The sequence below is a fragment of the Quercus lobata genome, chromosome 11, assembly GCF_001633185.2.
Source record: "Quercus lobata isolate SW786 chromosome 11, ValleyOak3.0 Primary Assembly, whole genome shotgun sequence".
In the NCBI taxonomy this organism is placed as follows: domain Eukaryota; kingdom Viridiplantae; phylum Streptophyta; class Magnoliopsida; order Fagales; family Fagaceae; genus Quercus; species Quercus lobata.
In genome coordinates this window covers 35428319-35449561 of record NC_044914.1, presented here as the reverse complement: position 1 = coordinate 35449561, position 21243 = coordinate 35428319, and the positions used below count along the sequence as shown (strand labels likewise).

At 35.3% G+C, this 21243-nt stretch overlaps 1 protein-coding gene and 1 pseudogene across 1 annotated transcript; one reads left to right on the top strand and one right to left on the bottom strand.

Annotated features, from left to right (window-relative positions):
* Positions 1-457: 457 nt before the first annotated feature.
* Positions 458-8029, bottom strand: LOC115966774 (annotated as a pseudogene).
* A 2546-nt stretch (positions 8030-10575) lies between these two features.
* On the top strand, positions 10576-12818 carry LOC115966773 (protein FAR1-RELATED SEQUENCE 5-like). Its single transcript, XM_031085933.1, has 5 exons — positions 10576-11737; positions 11813-11952; positions 12246-12329; positions 12618-12686; positions 12789-12818. Exons 1-5 carry the CDS (start codon positions 10576-10578, stop codon positions 12816-12818), a joined length of 1485 nt encoding a protein of 494 aa, XP_030941793.1.
* Positions 12819-21243: the final 8425 nt, after the last annotated feature.

The following is a 21243-nucleotide window of genomic DNA, read 5'->3' as shown; positions in this document are numbered from 1 at the left end:
TTATTGTGTTTTGAAATTTTTCAATTACATTTTTTGTTACATAAGTTTGTAAAGGTTATGCAATAAAATTAGTAGTACCTTTAGTAATTTCACTGTCAAGTCAAATTGCATGTAATAAATTTTATAGTAGCTTTAGCATTTTTCTAAATAAATATTAAATTACTTTTTTCATGGTTGATAAGAGATTAGTTTTTAAAACTTATGAAGTAAATTTTTAATATATTTAGCATCACTCAAATAAAAGGAGCTGGCCAAAAAAAAGGGGGAATAAGTTTATTCCCCCTAATTACTTAAACACAAAAGCATACAAGATATCAAAATAATGCATCTGGATTAATATGAATCAGACACTTGGACGCCAGTGCTTGTAACATTCTAAATACACCATATCTGGTATCTTCTGCGGGACAATTCAAGGAAGTAGAGATGCAGAGACCTATGATTTTTCTTGTGTCAGCTGGATCAATAATGCCATCATCCCAGAGCCTTGCTGTGGAGTAATAAGAACTTCCTTCTTTCTCATATGCCTCCACAACCTTTGCCTTGAATCTTTCTTCTTCTTCCTTATTGTTCCACTGCATTACATCATGCAAAGTGCATGTAAATACAAATAAGAAGACCCTGACTTGGTATATGGAGAAATATGATAAGTCATCTTTTCCTTACAAACAAAAAGAAGCTTCCCATGGTCTCCTCTCTCATTGATCAAGAGACTAAATGGTGGAAAACTAGTGTTGTCCAGGCGCTCTTTTTGCCTTTTGAAGCGGACATTATTCTGAAAATTCCTCTAAGTCAGAATTTACCGGAGGACAATCTTATTTGGATTGGAAATAAAATGGGTGTTTTCACTGTCAAGAGTGCTTATCACATAGCTGCCAATCTCCAGGATGGTACTGATGTCGGGGAATGTTCTTCCGAAGACTCAAATGCTTATCTTTGGAAAAATTTGTGGAAGCTGAAACTTCCTGCAAAAATCAAAATATTCTCTTGGAGAGCTTGTGTGGATGGGCTCCCGGTGAATGTAAAGATGGTGGAGAGGGGTATTAAATCTGACTTTGATTGTCCCGTTTGTGGGGAAGAGCCAGAAAGCCTTTTACATGCTTTAGTTTCCTGTGACTTTGCTCTATCGGAGTGGTCGCTTTGTCAAGACTGCCATTTAAATTTTCTGTTGAATGCAAAAGACTTTACAGGTCTAGTGCACCAAATTTGTTCAAACTCTGATGGGGTTTCATTGGAATATTTTTTTGCAATTTCCTGGTCCATATGGCATAACCGAAATCAGATAGTTCATAATGAGAGTGGTCTTTCCCCTCTGCAAGTCTGGGAAATGGCGAAGAGAGTTGTTGAGGACTTCCAGGAAGCTAACCCGATGCATTTGTCCTCGATACAACCATCAAAGGGTGGCTGGGTAGCGCCTCCCCCAGGTTTTTTCAAAATTAATGTAGATGGTGCGTCGTCCTTGGATGGTCAGGGGGTGTCGGGAGTGGGAGTGATCATTCGTGATGCTAAAGGTGGTGTGGTTGCTGCTCTTAGTAAAGCTTTGCCTATGCACTATCCGGCTGAATGGACTGAGCTCTTTGCTATGGAGCAGGGTGTTCTTTTGGCTCGGGAAATGGCTGTTCAGCAGGCCATCTTTGAATCCGATGCTTCCTCTGTCATTCAAGCCATTTCTCAGGACCTCTGTGGTGGTGAATCTGGCCACCTGATCCAAGGAATACAAAACACAAAATTGAACTTCTTGAGCTGCTCATTTCGACATGTGAAAAGGGACTCCAACAGGGCTGCCCATGAGCTTGCCCAATATGCAAAATGTAACAATGTCAGATGTGTTTGGAAAGGTGTTTCTCCGCCTTTCTTAGATTTTCTGTTTCATTCTGGTCTGGGCTGAATGTTGTATGTTGTAGGCTGAGGCCCTGTTGTAATCCTTTTCATGTGTTAATGATATTACACATTTTCTCTTCAAAAAAAAAGAAGCTTCTACCTGAATCCCTTGCTTTTTCTATTTGAGCTAGCACACCAGCAGCCTGATATTCAAAGCCAAAATAATATGTAACTGACAAATCAAAAGGAGGCAGATCTTTATGCTTTATCTCATTGACATCTCAGTCATATGCATGAATGTGTTGAGTGAAAAGCTACCTGGGCACTACCCATCACAGATATTCGGGCATTTGGCCAAAGGAACATGAAGTTGGGACTATAAGCACGATCACACATTGCATAATTTCCAACACCGAAGCTTCCACCAACAATTATAGTAACTTTGGGAACCTAATTCATTGATTGAGAAAGGTGCAGAGGTTAATCCTTTTGTTTCATATGTTTCTTTTGTTCTTCTTCTAATTTTTTTTAATCTTTTGATAAGATGTTCTTTTTCTAGTTTTACATAAAAGAACCATATTAGTAGATTATTTTCAAGCTATAAAGTTAATATGATGTTATACAAATAAGGAACTGAATACCAACCCTGAAGAAACATTCATACAGTGATACGGGGGCTTGGTATATCTCAAAAGTTACTCAATAACCAAAATAAAATTAGGTATGAGAGACACCAACCTTTGCACAAGAAACTGCCATAACCATTTTCGCTCCAGATTTTGCAATTCCATTTGCCTCAGATCTTGAGCCAACCTATTAAATAAATGTTAAACATTAAGGTTCCATGCTTTTGCTAACTTTAATGGAATAAATTTAATGACCATGGCAGTTTAAAACAAAAGGAATTCCAACCATAACAAATCTTCACAACTGAAACTCTGAATTAGAAAATATGTAAGCTCACTCAACTTATCATCTATAAAAAATTGATATAAGAAAAAAACCTAATTTATCAAGAACCAATATTTTGAGACTTCAGAGTCTACAAATATCCATGCAATAAATTTTGAACAAAAGGGAAGCTTTTATTGAGCAAAAACCATGTATAACTTCGACAATCTTAATCAGCAGAAGAGACTACCATTACTTAGATTTGAGGTCTAGGGTATGGCTTCAAAACCTTGTTCTGATCTGTGTGACTCAGTCCATTTTTAATTCCTAGTCCAACATTTTTACTTTAAAATTGAATTTCTATTGGTACTTTCTTTTTTTTGATAGGTAAGAAAAAATTTTATTGAAAAAGGAATAGCATGAAAAAATACACAAGGTTCACGATAGTGAACAAAGAGAAAAATTCATTTAAACTCGAATCTGTCAAGCATGAGTTCACTTTACACTTTATTGCCAAGCACATCACAGATTACATATGTTCCCCCCTTTTCAATCCGTTTTCTTTGCAAATGTAATGACACAGAGATGTTAGAAAGCTTTATTAACAGTGAGGGGCATACCATAAATCCAGTGATGTTCTAAAGGAAGACCAAAGGAATGTTTCGTTGAGTGCAAAGTTCAATGAAATGGACTCCTTTTAGAGCAGATTCATTAAATAATATCCCATTGTTTCCAATTATTCCAACTGGCTGTCCAAAAATTCTAGCAAAACCTGTTACAAGAGTCTGCATTGACACAATTGGAATTACAAAAGTAATAAATATCAAATGCTATCACATAAAAGCCTAACAAGCTTAAGTGATTCAAACGCCCTCACAGTGCCATACAATTTCTTGAATTCATCAAATTCACTTCCATCAACAATGCGAGCAATGACTGACCGTATATCAAAGGACTGCTTAAGGTCAGTTGGGGCAATGGAATGAAGTTCCTTTACATCATATAATGGTTCTTTAAATTCATGGTTTACAGTTTCCAATCTACTTAACACTCCCTCTTTCCCAGGCATGTGCAAGTTTTTAATGATGTTCCTCCCAAGAGCAAGTCCATGCAGTTCATCTACAAGAACACATAAAATTACATATATGATCACTAAAAGGAAAAAAGAGTACCTTATGTCTTATTTCTTAGACGCAAGTGTGTGCACACCCACATACACAGAGTTATTCTAATAACATGAGAAAACAGATTTTAGAATTATAAATTTTTTGATAAGTAGATAGTCTCATTGAGAAAGTGAAAAAGGGCACAACCCAAGGCCACGGGAAATATACAAGTGTAAACACAATCTCATTGAGTTCTGGATGTTGAAACTCATCAAGACAACTCTGCAAACTGACATGGTATGGCCAGCATAAAGATTCTTACTGAAGCAGAAAGCACTGGGAAGATCATAGTAACTTTCAAAAGTGGTGCCTTTAAGATGCAAAGGCAGAATGGTAAAAGTAAATACCATGAGCAATATAATCTAAAACTCCTGATGTCTTGCAATGCACAGTAGCACCCCCCAAGTGTAAACACAATCTCATTGAGTTCTGGATGTTGAAACTCATCAAGACAACTCTGCAAACTGACATGGCATGGCCAGCATAAAGATTCTTACTGAAGCAGAAAGCACTGGGAAGATCATAGTAACTTTCAAAAGAGGTGCCTTTAAGATGCAAAGGCAGAATGGTAAAAGCAAATACCATGAGCAATATAATCTAAAACTCCTGATGTCTTGCAATGCACAGTAGCACCCCCAAATCTTCTTTAGAGACTTCTTCTCCTGTAGCAGCCTATTGAAAATTTTCAAATAAGATATAGATTTTAGACACAACTATAGACAAAGTAATATTCATTCATTCACATATAAGCACACCAATCGACAAGCAAGCACAGACATACACATGAACTCACTATAATATTTCATATAACATAGAAAGATACCCAAAAAATCATGGAACAGTTATGGGAATTACCCCCCATGAAGCATTTTGGAACACCAGAAGGCTTGTAACTAACCTTAGCGAGTGGTGGTCCTGCCAGGAAAACAGTACCATTTCCTTTGACCATGACACTTTCATCAGCCATCGCGGGTATATAGGCACCCCCAGCTGTGCAGAAATCCAATACCAGTGCAATTTGGGGGATGCCTTCAGCAGACATCACAGCTTGATTGTAGAAAATTCTACCAAAATTATCCTTGTCAGGGAAAACATCGGCCTGCTTGCGAAGGTAAGCACCTCCACTATCAACGAGATATATGCATGGTAATTTACATTGAGAGGCAATCTCTTGTGCCCTAAGATGTTTCTTAACGGTGATGGGATAGTAAGTGCCTCCCTTGACAGTCGGGTCATTAGCCACAAGCATACAAAGTCGCCCATGAACCGGACCTATCCCAGTAATAATCCCAGCAGATGGCAAGGCTTCTTCATATAATTCATGGCCAGCAAGCTTTATGATAAAACACAATTAGATGTGAAAGACATTGCATATTTTACTATAAAATGCATCAAGTCCAATGAATTGACAAATGGAACATTTGCTTTCCAGTTAACATGTGAATTATGATTCTGATTCTGAATCTAAGCAAAATGCATGATTTCTAATTCTAATACATTACATAACATGATTAATGTTCTTAAGTTGTGCTAATGATCAATGCACAGATATTTGTACAAATTTCATTCCTAACTACCATCCCCACAAAGGCAGCAACTATTTCTGATCAATATTGCACATCGTAATCCACTACCATCCCCACAAAGGGTTTGGTTCGGTTGAGAGAGAAAGAGAGAATATCTAAGCTAAATAAGGCTGTGTGTGCTGCGTGATAAAATTCAATAGAAATTTTGAGGGAGACAATTGAATAGGGGAAAAAAGAATAGACCCTAGGAATTAGCACTTAATTATTGGAGAATTCCACATTAAATTTCATTCATTCATATGTCCCTTACATTTTACTGGAGCCTTTTTCTAAATAGGCTTCCAAGAAACATCCATAAGAAAAACCATAAACACAATCCCACATAAACCTCAATCATGACAAAATTACATTAATGAAATTCAAAATTAAATTAGTAGTAATTTTCATATCTACATCAACTCACCCGGGGTGGGACAGACTAAGCCCTGTTGAGTATAGCCCCAGATAGTATTCTGGTATATTAGGGTCTAACTGTAGCAGCTCATCTCTGGTGATCCATGTGCAATATGACTCTAGTTTTCCCTTTCAACGAATTAGGTAGCACTCAACTTTTCCTATCCCTGATAGAAACAAGCTGCTAATCCAAAATAACATTAATATGCTCTTTACACGTTGGCAAAAGGTTTGGTTGAGTTGAATGAGTCACAGGGTTTATAAAAGGATCGAGGGAAAGCTCATTGAAAGTATCATATGGGATAACTATTGAACCTTTATAAAATTTAAGTAACCAGATCCTTAAGATTAAAGGGGGAGATACTTTCACAATCAAATGAAAAATCTTCATATGCATTTGGTCCAACCCATGTCAACACTTTGAGCATTCCAGCATAATAGGCTTGTAGTTGCCTAATGGCTTCATAGGGGAAACCGTTCAAGCCTAAAACCATGACATAATCCATTACCGGAAATCCCATATAATGTGAATTAGCTTCTATTCTTTTTTTTTAGTTGATCATCACCTGCTTGAGATTGCTTGCTAACCTCATGATTCCAATCATGAACATGATGTGTACATGTTTTTATTGGTCGGATACTTTTTAACATGTGGTGAAAGTGGGAGAAGATCTAAAAGACTTTCCTATGTTTGACTTCAAATGGACTCATACCTATATAGTTATCTCATTTCCCTCTCAACTCCGTTTAGGCTCAAAATGCTTGGGTCCTTCTCCCAATCACCTCTTTAGGTTGTACAAACCTACACTCAACCTTACATCTACCAAGACTATTCTCGGGGAGCTCAACTTGAGACAGTACAGTTTAAATGCAATCCCACAAATCGTTATGTTTAATCAGTTTCGTGGAGATTTATGTATACTCAAAGAGTAACGTTACGGGCACAACAATTTTCAAAATAATTGAGTTGACAAGCTTTTACTAGTTTCCATCTCGACTCACCAATCACCATTCACATCACTTTTTTTTTTTTAATCTACCAATAACAACTTGCCAAAAATTTTATGCCTCTAGACTAAATCCCAGTTCATAAACAACCTAAGGTTCCAATATATTTTGAGTAATTTTTTATAATATCCATTAAGACTAAAAAGGCAATAATCAGTTTAAAGATATTTGCAGAGAGAGAAATCTGATTGTGAATAAAGTGGAAATGAAAGACAAAAACCTGAGAAAGTTCAAGGAATGAAGAACCAGGGTCAAGAAGGCGATCAATTCTTTCTCTGGGTAGAAGCTTATTCCTACTTCTACTTCTCTTCACCGCCTCTGCTTCACCTCCCCTTAAAACCTAAACTTTTCACAAACCCATTAAAACATTTATATATATATATATACATTCTGGGGCCTAATGGGACAACAAAAATGAGGACTTTTTTTTTCCTTTAGATAAAAAAAAAAAAATTTATCTAATGATCTTCTTGAGGGTCAATTTTTTTTTTTTTTTTTCTCCTCTTTTTAAGTTGGATATGCACGTTTTTTTAGTAGTCTGTAGGGTAAGTCCTATACATTTTGGGCTAAGGCAACAACAAAATTGAGTCTTCTCTTTTCCCTTATATTTAAATTTTTTATTATATTTTGTTTATTGTTAATAACAAATTTATCTAATAATTCTTCTTGAGACTATAAATTTTTTTTCCTAAATTTTTCATATCCCGATGCACATTTTATTTTAGTCTAGTAGACATTTATAAGAAAAAATATTTAATAGACATTTATTATAAAAATATTTACAAATAGAAAAAAAAATAATAAAAAAAAAGCTATCTACAAAAATAACAACAATAAAGTCTTAATCACAAATTTATTTACGGTTGACCATATATTCTCAAATTGACTACATGTATTCTCAAAATAAATACTATCTATAATGACTAGAATAAAATAAATTTTCAAGTAAAGAGCAATGAATCTTGATTTTGAAACTTCACTTAACAATATAAGTATCTAGCAGTCTCGACATACAAAAATGAAGAAAAAAGGAGAAAGTTTCTCTGCAAACTGAGTTGCAGGAACTCTCTCCAAACCCTGAGATGTCAAAAGGAGAAAATGACACCTGTCCCACTCACCAAAACTCAAATTCAAGAGAACTCCATTAACCCAAACGTTAGGCATTCTCCCGTTAATGGACTGAGCTATATTTCCCCCTCTTTTTTTATCAAAACAGTAATTATTTCCCACCATAACCAAAACTTCTGCAAATGAAAATGCTCAATCCATAAACCACACCAGTCACTCACACTCTCTCTGTCTCTTTCCTTCAGCCTCATACAGCTCAAATCCCTTCTCCATCTCTTTCTTTCGTTCTTTTCCCTTTCTCTCTTCAATTGATCTCAGCCACACTCAACCAATGCTCCCTCCGCCTGTCTCCCCCGATCATTCCATTTTTTCCGATAGTCCCACCCATCCACCACTCTTCACCGTTCCACTCATCCAATCCCTTCCCTCTCAGTTGGTGCCACTCCTTCCAAACCTCTCTCATTCTGCCATTCCCACTCCCTTCCCCCTTCTCTCTCTCTGCCTTCCCCATCCCCCACCCAACTTGTCCCCGCCGAGAACCACCTCTCCATACCCTTCTTTCTGTGGCAATCTTAGTGATGAAGACGGTTATTTTCGCGGTTATCTCTGTGATTAAGACAAAGATGATTCTTTTGGTGGTAATCTCTGTGACGAACACAAAGACGACGATTCCTTTCACAATAATCTTTATGACGAAAACAAGGACGATTGCTTAACCTTTTTCAAGGTTTGTTTTCCATTAGCAAATTTGAGATTTTTATGCATTGGTTTGTTATTTCTATTGCTGTTCATTGTTTGTGATTGATTTTCAAAGTTTGAATATTGGAGCTTGCCTGATCTTAGTTGAGTTTTGTAGCTTCGAATTTTGGGTTGAAAAAACTTAGGTACAATTTTACTTAGGTTCATGTAAAAACTGAGAAATCTAAATAGAATTGAGAGGATTTCATTGATTGAGAGAGAATTACGAGAATTACAAGAATTGGGAAAAGAATGAATGAAATTAATAGGTGCTCTGTTTTATATACACAGGAAAATATAACTAACTCCCTAAAGGCGCCCAAAAAAAAAAAAAAAACAGTTATTTGAAACTTCTAGAAACTGTACTTGTGTTAGTCTTTGTGTAACAACCTCCTTGATTCACGGAACTAACTCCTTCAATGCTAAGTGAATTATCCGTAGTTTATCTTCCTTTTTCTTGTCTTGTTCTTTCTACTGGGTTCGGAGGGATAGCAATTATGCAGCCCATGTATCTACAAAATTTGCTTTGAACTCTAGGGACCATTTTTGTTTTTCTAATGGCAATCTCCCACCAAGCTTAGAGTCGGTTTGTAAGGGAGATGCCTCCTGTTGTTCTTCTGTTTAGTTTGTTTGAATGAATATGCAGTTTATCAAAAAAAAAAAAAAACTCCTTCAATGCTCTTGGATGAAGAATTCATGATGTGGCACTGCCTCAATCAGTTCCAATACTTCTGTGCTAATTAAGGCATCTGATGCAAGCTTTGTGGTCTGAGCAATGCATTCCTCATCAGCAAATGCTGCACTGCTTGCTGCCCTCTTGGCTTGACCAGTGCATCTAGCATCAGCAATTGCTGCATTGCCTGCTACTTTTGTGGCTTGGCTAGTGCATCACTCATCAGTAGCTGCTACACCACTTGCTACCTCTGGCTTGGGTTATGCAACTCTGCTATGGGATGTTGCTTTCACTTTTAATAGTTTACTAATTAAATTCAGCTATTTAGGGGCAAATACATAGTTAAATTTAATTGGAGAACATAAGGTATAACATTGAACTAGGTGTATCTAAGTTTTGTTCTTTTTTGTAACTGGGTATCTAGGAAACAAATGTATATACTTACTAAAATAGATACTGATTTCAGCATAGATTTGAGGCTTTCTTTGTTATTTGGAGTTATGTTAACTACATGAAAATGTTAGTTTTGTATCTTTGTTGAAGTATATGTTTCCTTTACTTAATCTGTTGTTGTGCATCAGCTCATTTACTTTTTTTTTTTTTTTTTTTAATTCAAAAGAAGGCTCAAGTAGTACCTACTCATGGAAGCCCAAAAAAATCAAGCATTGCAATAGACACTCCAAAAATTGGCATGAAATTTGATTGTGATGATAGTGCATATGAATTTTACAAAGATTATGCCCACCAAATTGGCTTCAGTGTACGGAAACAATTTATAAAGAGAGGAAATATGGGACAAGTCATAAGGAGAACATTTTGTTGCTCAAAAGAGGGTGAACGAGGTGTTGACAAACGCCAAGAACAGGTACATTTTCATCGCCCAATCTCACGAGTAGGTTGTTTAGCACAAATGACATGTCAACTTCAAAAAGATGGTATGTTAGAAGTTGTTTCTTTTCATGAACAACATAATCATGAGTTTGCTCCTTCACCAATGAAACATATGTTAAGATCAAAAAGAAAAATTGCACCTGCTCAAAAAGCTATTGCAAATGATGCAGAGAAGTCTGGAATATCAATAAAACAAACTATAGATTTATTGAGCATGCAAGTTGGTGGTCATGAAAATCTTGGTTTTTTGGATTATAACTATAAAAATCATGTACATTGTGAAAGGAGAAAGGCTTTGTAGAAAGGTGATGCTCGTGCTATGATGGAATATTTTCATAATATGCAATTAGAAGATCCATCTTACTTTTATTCAGTACAAGTTGATGATGATGGTCTAATATTGAACATATTTTGGGCTGATGCTAGATCAATAGTTGATTATGGCCACTTTGGAGATGTTTTGTGTTTTGATACAACTTATAGGACAAATCAATATGATCGATCCTTTGCTCCATTTATCGGGGTTAATCATCACAAACAAACAACCATCTTCAGTGCAGCTTTACTTTATGATGAAACCATAGAGTCATTTAAGTGGTTGTTTAAAACTTTTTTTAGTGCAATGTTAAGGAAACAGCCAAAAACTATACTTACAGATCAGTCTGCTGCAATGGCTAAGGCAATAGCAGAGGTATTTGTTGAATCGAATCATCGTTTATGTGTATGGCATATTTATCAAAATGCTGCTAAGAAACTAAGTCATGTATTTCATTCATCAAAGCACTTTGCAGCTGATTTGAGCACTTATATGTATGATTATGAAGATGAAGATGAATGGCTAGTTGCATGGAATAATATGCTTGAGAAATATGATCTTACTAATAATAAATGGTTGTGTGGGATATTTGATCTAAAAGAAAAATGGGTCATGGTATATGGTCGATATATGTTTACTGCTGATATGAAAAGCACCCAACGTAGTGAGTCAATGAACAATGTATTGAAAAAATATTTGAAATCGAAATATAATTTTTTGCCTTTTTTGGAACATTACTCTAGAGTCTTGGCTGATAGAAGACGTCAAAAACTACAAGCTGAGTTCAAAATGAGGCAGACAACACCAGTTTTACAACTTGATGTGGAGATGTTGAGACATGCTGTAAAGTTGTACACCCCAAAAATGTTCAAAATGTTTCAAGATGAATATATGAAGATGGGGGATTGTACAATTTTCAAGGTTAATAAATCTGATACTATCATTAAATACAAAGTTAAATATAGGCAAAAAACTCAAGAGCACCTTGTTAAATATGAAGCCTCAACAACTAATGTTCAGTGTAGTTGCATGAAGTTCAGTTTTGTAGGAATTCTTTGTATCCATGCTTTGAAGGTTCTTGACAAAAAAAACATTCAGATACTTCCAACTCATTATATATTGAAAAGATGGACACAAGATGCAAAGGTTGGTTCTATCAAGAACTATCATGTTGTTGATATTAAAGGTAATGCTTAAGAGTCATTGGGAAAGCGTTACTCTCAATTATGTCACAATTTTCGTGAAGTTTCCATACTTACAGCAGAATCTGAGATAATGTATGATTATGCCAAAAAATGTTCTGAAACATTATTGAAGGATTTGCAAGAAATGAGGAAAAAATGTTATTCCCTTTGCATGGAGGATCAGACAAAGGTCCATGATGAAGTTGTTCTTGAGGATGTTTTACAAGGTGATAATGGATGTTAATCCCATGAGGGCATAACTTTTCAGGATATACGTGGAATTAAAACAAAACCTACTGTTGGACATCCAAAATCAAGGTTGAAAGGTGTGTTAGAACGGCCAAGAAATCCTAAATCTCAAAGAAAAAAGGCATGTGAGTCAAGACAAGTTCAATCACTTGGATGCCTAAATAAAGTAAGATATGCTACATTGCACTATAATATATGAATCTATATGTCTATAAATTTATTTTAAGTTTATGTGACAATTATTCTTTGCACATGTTATAGGCCAATTCCTCATTTGACATTAATTCTTTTGAAGAAAATAGTAATGTTGAACAAGTTTCACAGTTGGTGGATAATTTCACTCAGGTATGAATCTTTGGGTTTGAGTTTTCAAGTACTTTTCAACCTACCGATAATAATCACTATGCATTTTCTTTTCCTGGATAATTACCATCTCCCCCCCCCCCTCTCTTTAAGAAGGAAAAAAAGAGAAGGAAATGTTTCCTTCCTGTAACAAAGCCTAATTGACTATGTGGGAGAATTAGTTATAAGAATTTGTTTATATGTGTGTGTGTATATATATATTAAATGAACACCTCACTACTTGAAATAATAAGATATACATGTCATTGACGTAAATTTGTTAAAATGTAGGAACCTGTCTTTTGTAGTCATTTGGTTGGACAAGACTATGTTGTTGGAGAAATTGTTGAGACAAATCAGGTATACATATTCCTTGTGATTTTTGCTACAACTTGAACCTATATTTTTCCTAAGTTTTTTTTTTTTTTATACATATATTTATATTTGGTGGCATATTTGCAGGTTTCAGTAGCTCTTGATGATAATTTATAATCCTTGAAAAACACCATATTGGAGACTTTTTGAATTATATTTTTGCAAAGCATGTCTTATTTGGCAAGCTAGTCCATATTTTTGGACAATTTTTTGTATAGCCAGTGGACAATATATGATACATACAAATGACAGTTAGTGGACAACAACATATTGGACAATTTGTTAGAAATAATATCTAACAATTTTTGTAACTAATGAAGCTACTCAAACATGTTAGGTTCTATATTTGCATGTTTGAGTAGCTTCTAGTTAGGCACTAATGATATGTGTAAAATGACATATTTTTAAATGCAATGGAAATATACATTTCTATATGTTAAGATCCATATGTGCATAACTGCATATTATGTAATGAAAAAGTTTTGTATATGCCTTTTTTGTTTCATTGCTAAGTGGTGTTCATTTTTGGATTTTATGTTTCAAGATGACTTTATTTCATGCTTCAGAATCTATAAACTAGAACAAATTGATATATTATAAAAGCTTCATAACTTTTTAGATTGCATGTTATGTTTGCAACTTCTTCAAAACAAGTGAATAATTCACTGTTAGCAACTTCTCTCACTTTTAGCATAATTCACTATTGGTAGAGGTGAAAAATTGAAGCAAATATCTCCCACTTTTTAGCAATGATATCCGCATTATTCCTTAAGTTGTGCTCATCTCTAAGAATATCAGTTAACGCACATTCCATATACAAAGTCCAATGGAAATTTTTCTTTTTTTTTTTTTTTTTGGTTAAAAGACAATAACATTAAACTAAAAAGCTACATCTAGTTCAATACAAAGTTTGTTAAAAAATACACCATTATAGAAATCCTCCAAAGCCTTAGCCAAGTCCACAACTGGACTTGTAAACAAAATGAAATCTAGTTCTTGGTCAACACCTATTCTAGCTATCAAATCAGTGCCTATTCTAACTCAACAATAAGGCAAGGCATACATAAACTCGTGGATTTCATGGTGAAGTCACACAATACATAAACTCCAATGTTTGGTTGTGGATCTCCATAGGCAAATTTGGATTTGGATTTTTCCTGTTGAAGACGTATGAATTTCTGCTCTTCCATATACTCCACACAGCAAAGTTGAAATAACTTTTGTCTTCTAGTTCATTTTCAATTCTTGGTTTTCTTTTCATTTTCCTGCTTACCCTTGCTTACATCCGTCATCCCATTCCCTATATGTTGAAATAATCATGATAAATAAAAAATAAAAATTAAACATCTTATAGATGCAAACATTACATGATATGACATATATGATAAAAAATAATAAATATAATAAGGCCAATGGTGAATACAGTTTTCAAACATAACTTATTAAGGGATAAAAGCAATATGAGAGCTTCTAAACCATAGTATAGAAGCTTGTATTAGCCAGTCCCTTTCTACTAAAATACAGTACTCAAACCACATGTACATGTCAAATAGCCCATGGTTTTTTTTTTTTTTTTTGGATAATGGGAGTTATATATAAATGAACATGTAGCACTCAAATTTGTAACATTATGAAGTCCGTTACAAAGTTTAGTGCAAAATTTCACAAAGGAAAATCTAGCAATGCCATTTTATACATTATGGTTCTTGATTAGTGTTTTTCTCTAGTTTGATTTAGACTTTAATCTATTCAAAGAAACTTATTTTAACATTTACGAAGCAAAAAAGAAAGTTTGAACTTTATACCACCTTTAAGCCTTTATAGACCTCTAGCATCAACAATTTTCAAAATTTCAATTACAACAATAGATTAGACAAAATAACATGACTTAGCACCTTTAAGCCTTTGACAATTGTGATCACAGTACATTAAAAAATGTTTTTCTTAACAGCTTGTATCTCTCAGCTTGGTATTTGCTTTCCATAACAAAGGCTGCAAACCTAAGAGCTACTATTAAGAACAAGTGCAGCGACTTTGTCTTTCAAAATACAAAGTACAAGACTTCACAAATTGCCGGATAAATGATTAGGAATTTCAACTAAGCCATCCAAACAAAATAGCCTATTGCATTTTGGTTACCCATTCAATCATTGCATAGAAAGTGCATAATGCATTTACATATAATACAAATATATATATATATATATATATATATATATATATATATATTATCAAACTACTAATTAACACATCACAATTTTAATGCCTACCCACAAACTATGAAAATCCACATATTATTTAAGCATGAGTTTGAACTTTGAAACCATTCCCCTAAGTCTGCTCTAATTATGCAGTAACAGATAGTATTGGCTAATTGTTTCTGCTTTAACACAAGTCTGTAATGGCCTTTCAATTATCCTGTCAATTTTTTATTTTCATTCTCATTATGTTCTTTGTAATCCTACCTAAAACCCCACCCAGCAAGCAAGGAACTCCACCATCAAATCCTCCTCCAAGAATCCTACCACCCTCCTTCACAACTTCTAGTATCCCTACTCGATTACCACCGGTAAAAAAATTTTAGCCACAACAAACCCAACTACCACTGATAATCACCACCAACAAAAACTGATAGGAAAATTAAATAGATAGTACAACATCAGTTTCAGATACAATTCCACCGATACTAGGGGCTACAAAACTCAAGTAAAATCAGGAAAACACCAATATTCAAACTTTGAAAATCAATCACAAACAATGAACAACAATAGAAATAACAAAACCACGCATAAAAATCTCAAATCTGTTAATGGAAAACAAACCTTGAAAAAGGTTAAGCAATCGCCTTTCTCTTCGTCATAGTCATTACCGCGAACGAAATCATCTGTCTTTGTCATGGGGATAACTGAAAAAGAATCGTCTTTATCTTCGTCACTACTATAACCACGAAAATAATCATCTTCATCACACAGGGAGGGATTGCCACAAAAAGAAGGGTTTGGAGGGGTAGTTCTCAACGGCGACAGTGTGGGTGAGGGATGGGAACAGCAGAATGAGGGATTCGATGGGTGGAATGGTGGAGAGTGGTGGATGGGTGGGATTGTCAGAGACAAGAGACAAATCGGGGGGACTGGTGGAGGTAGCATTGGTTGGTGGAGTTTGGGGCTGAAAACGATTGAATATAGAGAGAAGGGTCTGGAACAAAACAAAGAAATGGGAACCGATTTTCTTTGAAGGAGAGAGAGAGAGAGAGAGAGAGAGAGAGAGAGAGAGAGAGAGAGAGAGAGACAAAGGACTGATGGTTTTAATAAAAAAATATAACGGGAGAGTGCCTAACGTTTGGGTTAACGGAGTTCTCTTGAATTTGAGTTTTAGTGAGTGGGACAAGTGTCATTTTCTCCTTTTGACACCTCACGGTTTGGAGAGAGTTCCTACAATTCAGTTTGCAGAGAAACTTTCTCCAAGAAAAAATTAATTATGATGAATTTAGCACTAACAAATTCAATATTAGTTTTGTATATAAGATCAAATATCGAGGTCATGTGTGAAATTTAATAGAAAATGGCAAATATTAAAAAAATTGCTTATTTAATTTTCCAAAACTTAGATAACATAATTAAAGTTAGAGCTTTATGCATAATACAAATACTTTTTGTTTCCTAAGTGTAAAGGATAATGGTGCTGCCTCAAGTGAATCAGCCAACAGAGCTTTACTTTATAGACAAGATTGCATAAACGGCTTGTAGTTTAGCCATGATATTGTAAACTTGTATGTAGTTTAGTATGAGAGTTTTGAGTATAGGATTAGTTACACTATTGTCCACGTGCATGTATTTTGTTAGACTTTACAAGATATTGTTAGAGTAGTTTAGCTCATCTGTTATGATTGGTGAGCCTATATAAGTTGTATCTGATGTAATCTATTGATATATAGAAGATTAAGTTTTTCATTTCTTCTTCTTCTCGAACATTCTCTCTAAGAATTACAGATCTCTTTCATGGTATCAAAGCCTATAATGGTGTCTTCTACAAATTCTTCATCTTCTTCATCCTCTACAACAACAGGATCAACCATGAGTTCTTCAATCACTCATGGTGTCAATCCTTCGCTGCTACTCTTGTCAAATATGGCAAGTATGGCAACTGTGAAGCTTGATTACAACAACTATATGGTGTGGAGACATAAGATCGAAGTGATCTTGGTAGCATATTCAATGATCAACTTCATTAGTGATGATGATCATGCTCCAGATCCATTTCTCAAGGATAGCTCAGGGAATTTTACAACTGTGGCTAATCCAGAGTATTTCCAATGGAAGAGTTGCGAGCAAGCCTTATTCACCTTCCTTAATTCAACTCTTTCTCCATCAATCTTGGCTCTTACTGTGGGTCAAAAGTCTAGAGGAGGAGTTTGGAAGGTGCTTGAGAAAAGGTTTGCATTAGTATCACGATCTCATGTGCTCAATTTGAGGGATGAGCTAATGAGTATCAAGAAGGGTTCAGAATCAATGGATTCTTTCTTTCAAAGAATCAAAGAGGTTAGGGATAAACTTGGGGCTGTAGCAGTCTGTGTTGATGAGGAAAAGCTAATCCATGTAGCTCTTAAAGCCCTGCCTCCAGAGTATGATGCATTCTGTTCTGCAATCAGAACTAGGAATGACATTCTTACTATTGAAAAGTTGAATACACTCTTGAATGCAGAAGAAAGGTCAATCAAGAAGAGGTTCACTCATTCTAATCTTAGAGATTCTACATCATTTGCTATGGCAACCAATCAATTCAATCAAAGCTTTACAAAAGGAAGAGGCAAGAATGGAAATAATAGAGGTCGTGGCAATGGCAGAGGTGGTAATCAGTTCTCTGGTGGCAGTCAGTTTCATCATAATCAGTTCTCTGGTAATGGTCAGTTTCATAATACCAATAATCTAGTGTTGGATCCTCAATTCCTTCCACAGAACAAGTCTTCTTTTTCTCAAGGACAGAAGGTTGCTTGTCAGATTTGTGGCAAGAATGGCTATTCTGCTTTGGACTGTTATCATCATATGAACTTTGCTTACCAAGGTAGGCATGCTCCAACAAAGCTTGCTTCCATGGCTGCAAGATCAAAGGTTGCAACTTAAGGTGCTAATCAGAATTAGAATTGGTTGACAGACACTAGTGCCTCCAATCACATCACACCAGATTTGTCTCAGCTTTCTCTTGCTCAACAACCTGCAACTGGTGAGTCTGTAACAGTTGGCAATGGGCAAGATTTACCAGTGACACATATAGGCAATGGTAAGCTCATTACTTCATCTCATAATTTTTGTTTGAACAATATTCTTAGTCCCTCAAATTGCTTCAAACTTGCTATCTATTCACAAATAATGCCTTCAAAATAATGTCTTTTGTTATTTTGATGCATATCAGTTCTTAATTCAGGATTTACCTACGGGGAAGGTTCTTTACAGAGAGTTGAGTAAGGATGGAGTTTATCCTATACCCTCTTCTACTACGCCTTCCTCATCTTCTTCTCATCTCAATTCTAGTGGCTTTGCTGCAATGTCTCCATAGACTTTACTTTGGCACAATAGGCTTGGTCATCATTGTGCTAAGGTTTTACATTTAGCTACGTCTTCTTATTCTTCAGTCAAGTTGTCCTGTGTTAGTGACATTTGTTCTAAATGTACTTCTTGTATAAGTGCTAAAATGCACAAATACTTTTTTTTTTTTTTTTTTTGTTAACACATTACAAATACCTAATTGCCTATCACCCAAAAAAAAAAAGTACAAATACCTTTTTTTGGAGGGGAAAAAAGTCCAAATATCTTATTGTACACTTTTTTTTCCTAACTACTATAAACTCAGCTATAATTAATGATACTACCACACACCCTTAATATGATAGTCATTCCACAAATACTAATTCTTGTAGGGTGGGGAGTAAGAAGTAGGATTCAAGTCTCCAGAAGAAAAATTCACACTAATCTACAAATGATATAATGACAAAATTACTAAATTGTCCGATCAAGTAAAGAGACAAAACCACTAAACTGTCATGTCAAGTGTGGGGGCGCAGGCCCAAACATATATTGGGCCTTAGGCCTTGTCCGAGGAGGCTCAATGGTCCGAGAATAGATCAATAGTAAGGAAGACGTAAGACTTTGAACTTCACGAGCAAGCTATGACTGTAAAAGCTGGGAGAGGTGGGCCGAGGAGGAATATCCCCTCGTCTAGGCAAAACAAAGATCAAAATGTATGTCCTATCATCCAGGGTGACGTTCCAAAAGGTTTTATTGATAAGGACATGCATTATAAATGTACGGGTGAGAGCTAGGAAATATCTAAGGGAAATCTGCTGCCACCGCATTAAATGCTCTACAGCTAACTCTCTGGCCACATTAATGAGGAAGTGATGCCTGAACAATAGTTTTCAACCTTACAGCTACTCTCCAGAGACTTCAGGAAGGAGTTGATATGACAAGAATCAACACCAACAATCTAACCTACACGTGGAGGGCAAAGATGAAGGCAGGGTAGAGATGAAGGCAAAGAGATAGTATAAAATAAGAAGAAGGCAATGAGAGATGGGGATCGAGAAATCGAGAGAAAAACACTGTAGCAATCAAGAATTGGACTTGTAATCAAATTTGAGAGAAATATATAAGAACCGATTTCCTCGAACTATGCCGAGGACAATTTTATTTAGAATAAACCAGTCTATCTTCATTTTCTTGTCATCTGAATCCACTTTACTTGTTGTCTGATTCATTAAAATCCAGTTTTCCAACCCACTCTCTACAAATTCATTGTATTAGACTTTTTGGGCCTAAATTCATTTATCCTTTGAGTTAAGGACCCAAAGTGCATCCTTACATCAAGTAAAGAGAAGTAAGGAACAAAACCAAAGCTAATAAAAACTGATCTTTTACATAGTTTATATGGACAAAGTGCAAAGGAAGTGGTAAACATTATAGTATTTTTAATTTTTTTTTTTTTTTTTTTTTATTGGCTAATGTTTGGGGCTTAGTTACCGTTACAATTTAGAGCCTTATTCCACAGGGGGGGGGGGAAGAAAAAGAGAGGACCTTGGAAATGTGGGATTGGAGGTCGGAGATGAGCTCATCCATGGCCTTGGAGTTGCGAGTGAAGGAGTCGGAGTTGCGGTCAATGGAGTCGGGAAGGACTCCGAGTCCGAGGCAGAAGTCCCTTCTTGGGTGAGCTATCATCCATGGATTCCGTGAACCCCAACAACCTACTCTTCTCGCCAATGCTCTAAGCATTTCTCTCTCTCTCTCTCTCTCTCTCTCTCTCTCTCTGTACGGGTCACTGCTACTGCTGGATTTGTATATTGTACAGGAAGGATTTGATCTGTCATGCTATTCGTTCAGCTTCTAAATACTTTAAAAAAAAAATTTAAAAAAAAAAAAGGAGGCAAATAAAATATGTCAAGATCCTCTGAACGACTCTGAAAGATTTCTTCAATTATATATCAACTTGTCCCATGTGTTTTGCCTTTGGTTTATAATACTGAACTGGATTCTAACACCATTTAACTTATATATGTGTGTGTGTGTGTGTGTGTGTTTTGTTGTCGTTGTAAGCTCAGTAGCTCACAACTATAAGTGAGAACAGAGATAAATTCAATTTGCTAATTGTTTTGAGTAATGCTACGGAGACACTCCAACTAACACCTAAATCCACGTTGTATCAAACTTTTGGTTGAATTTTAACACTTCACATAAGTCTACCACGTGTGAAAATTTGATATTATTTAAGAGAACCATACTAATTCAGTTCCGTTCTTCCAGAGTTTTTGTCAGTTCACAATTGCTCTATGGGGGTATTGGTTAAATGACATCTAAGCCAATCACATGTTTAGTCCCGAAAAATCATACATTTGTAATTTTAGCTTAAATCAGAAGGAATATTATTAGTAATGAATACCCTATTAAAAGATTCCCAATGTCATCAAAGAACTTAGATATATTCACTAATTTCAATTAAAACATATGCAACATTAGGCTTCAATATTGGCAAAACAAAACAGAGAGCAAATAAGGAGGGAAAAAAAGGACCAGAAACAAGACATTGAAGATTGGAGAACATAGTATGTTCAAGAACATTCCTTACTGGCTGAACTGAACTGTTCAATGAATTAAAGTAAACTAGACCAAAGCAGTTACAAACCGATTTCGAAACTTCACAATTTACCTACTTTGGCAGCATGTAGTGTAGGACTTTACTTCTTACCAAATTTCCCACAGATAATTAGAAAACTTCACATTAAATGTCCAACAACGAATTAAAAAAATATCTCTTTTACTCCATGAAATTGTGATTTAAAAGATCTCCATCTTCGTAAATCAACACGTCATTTTTTTTTCTTTATTTACTTTTTGTGTTCTGCTAACTATCCTAGTTATAATCTGGCCTATTTTTACAGCGAAACTCCTTTAAACTCTTCTTCATTGGAAGGGCAACAACTAAAGTAGTTGTGTAGATTAAAAGAACAACGTTAGTCATACATCATGAAATTATTAAGAATCAGGAAGCAACAAAA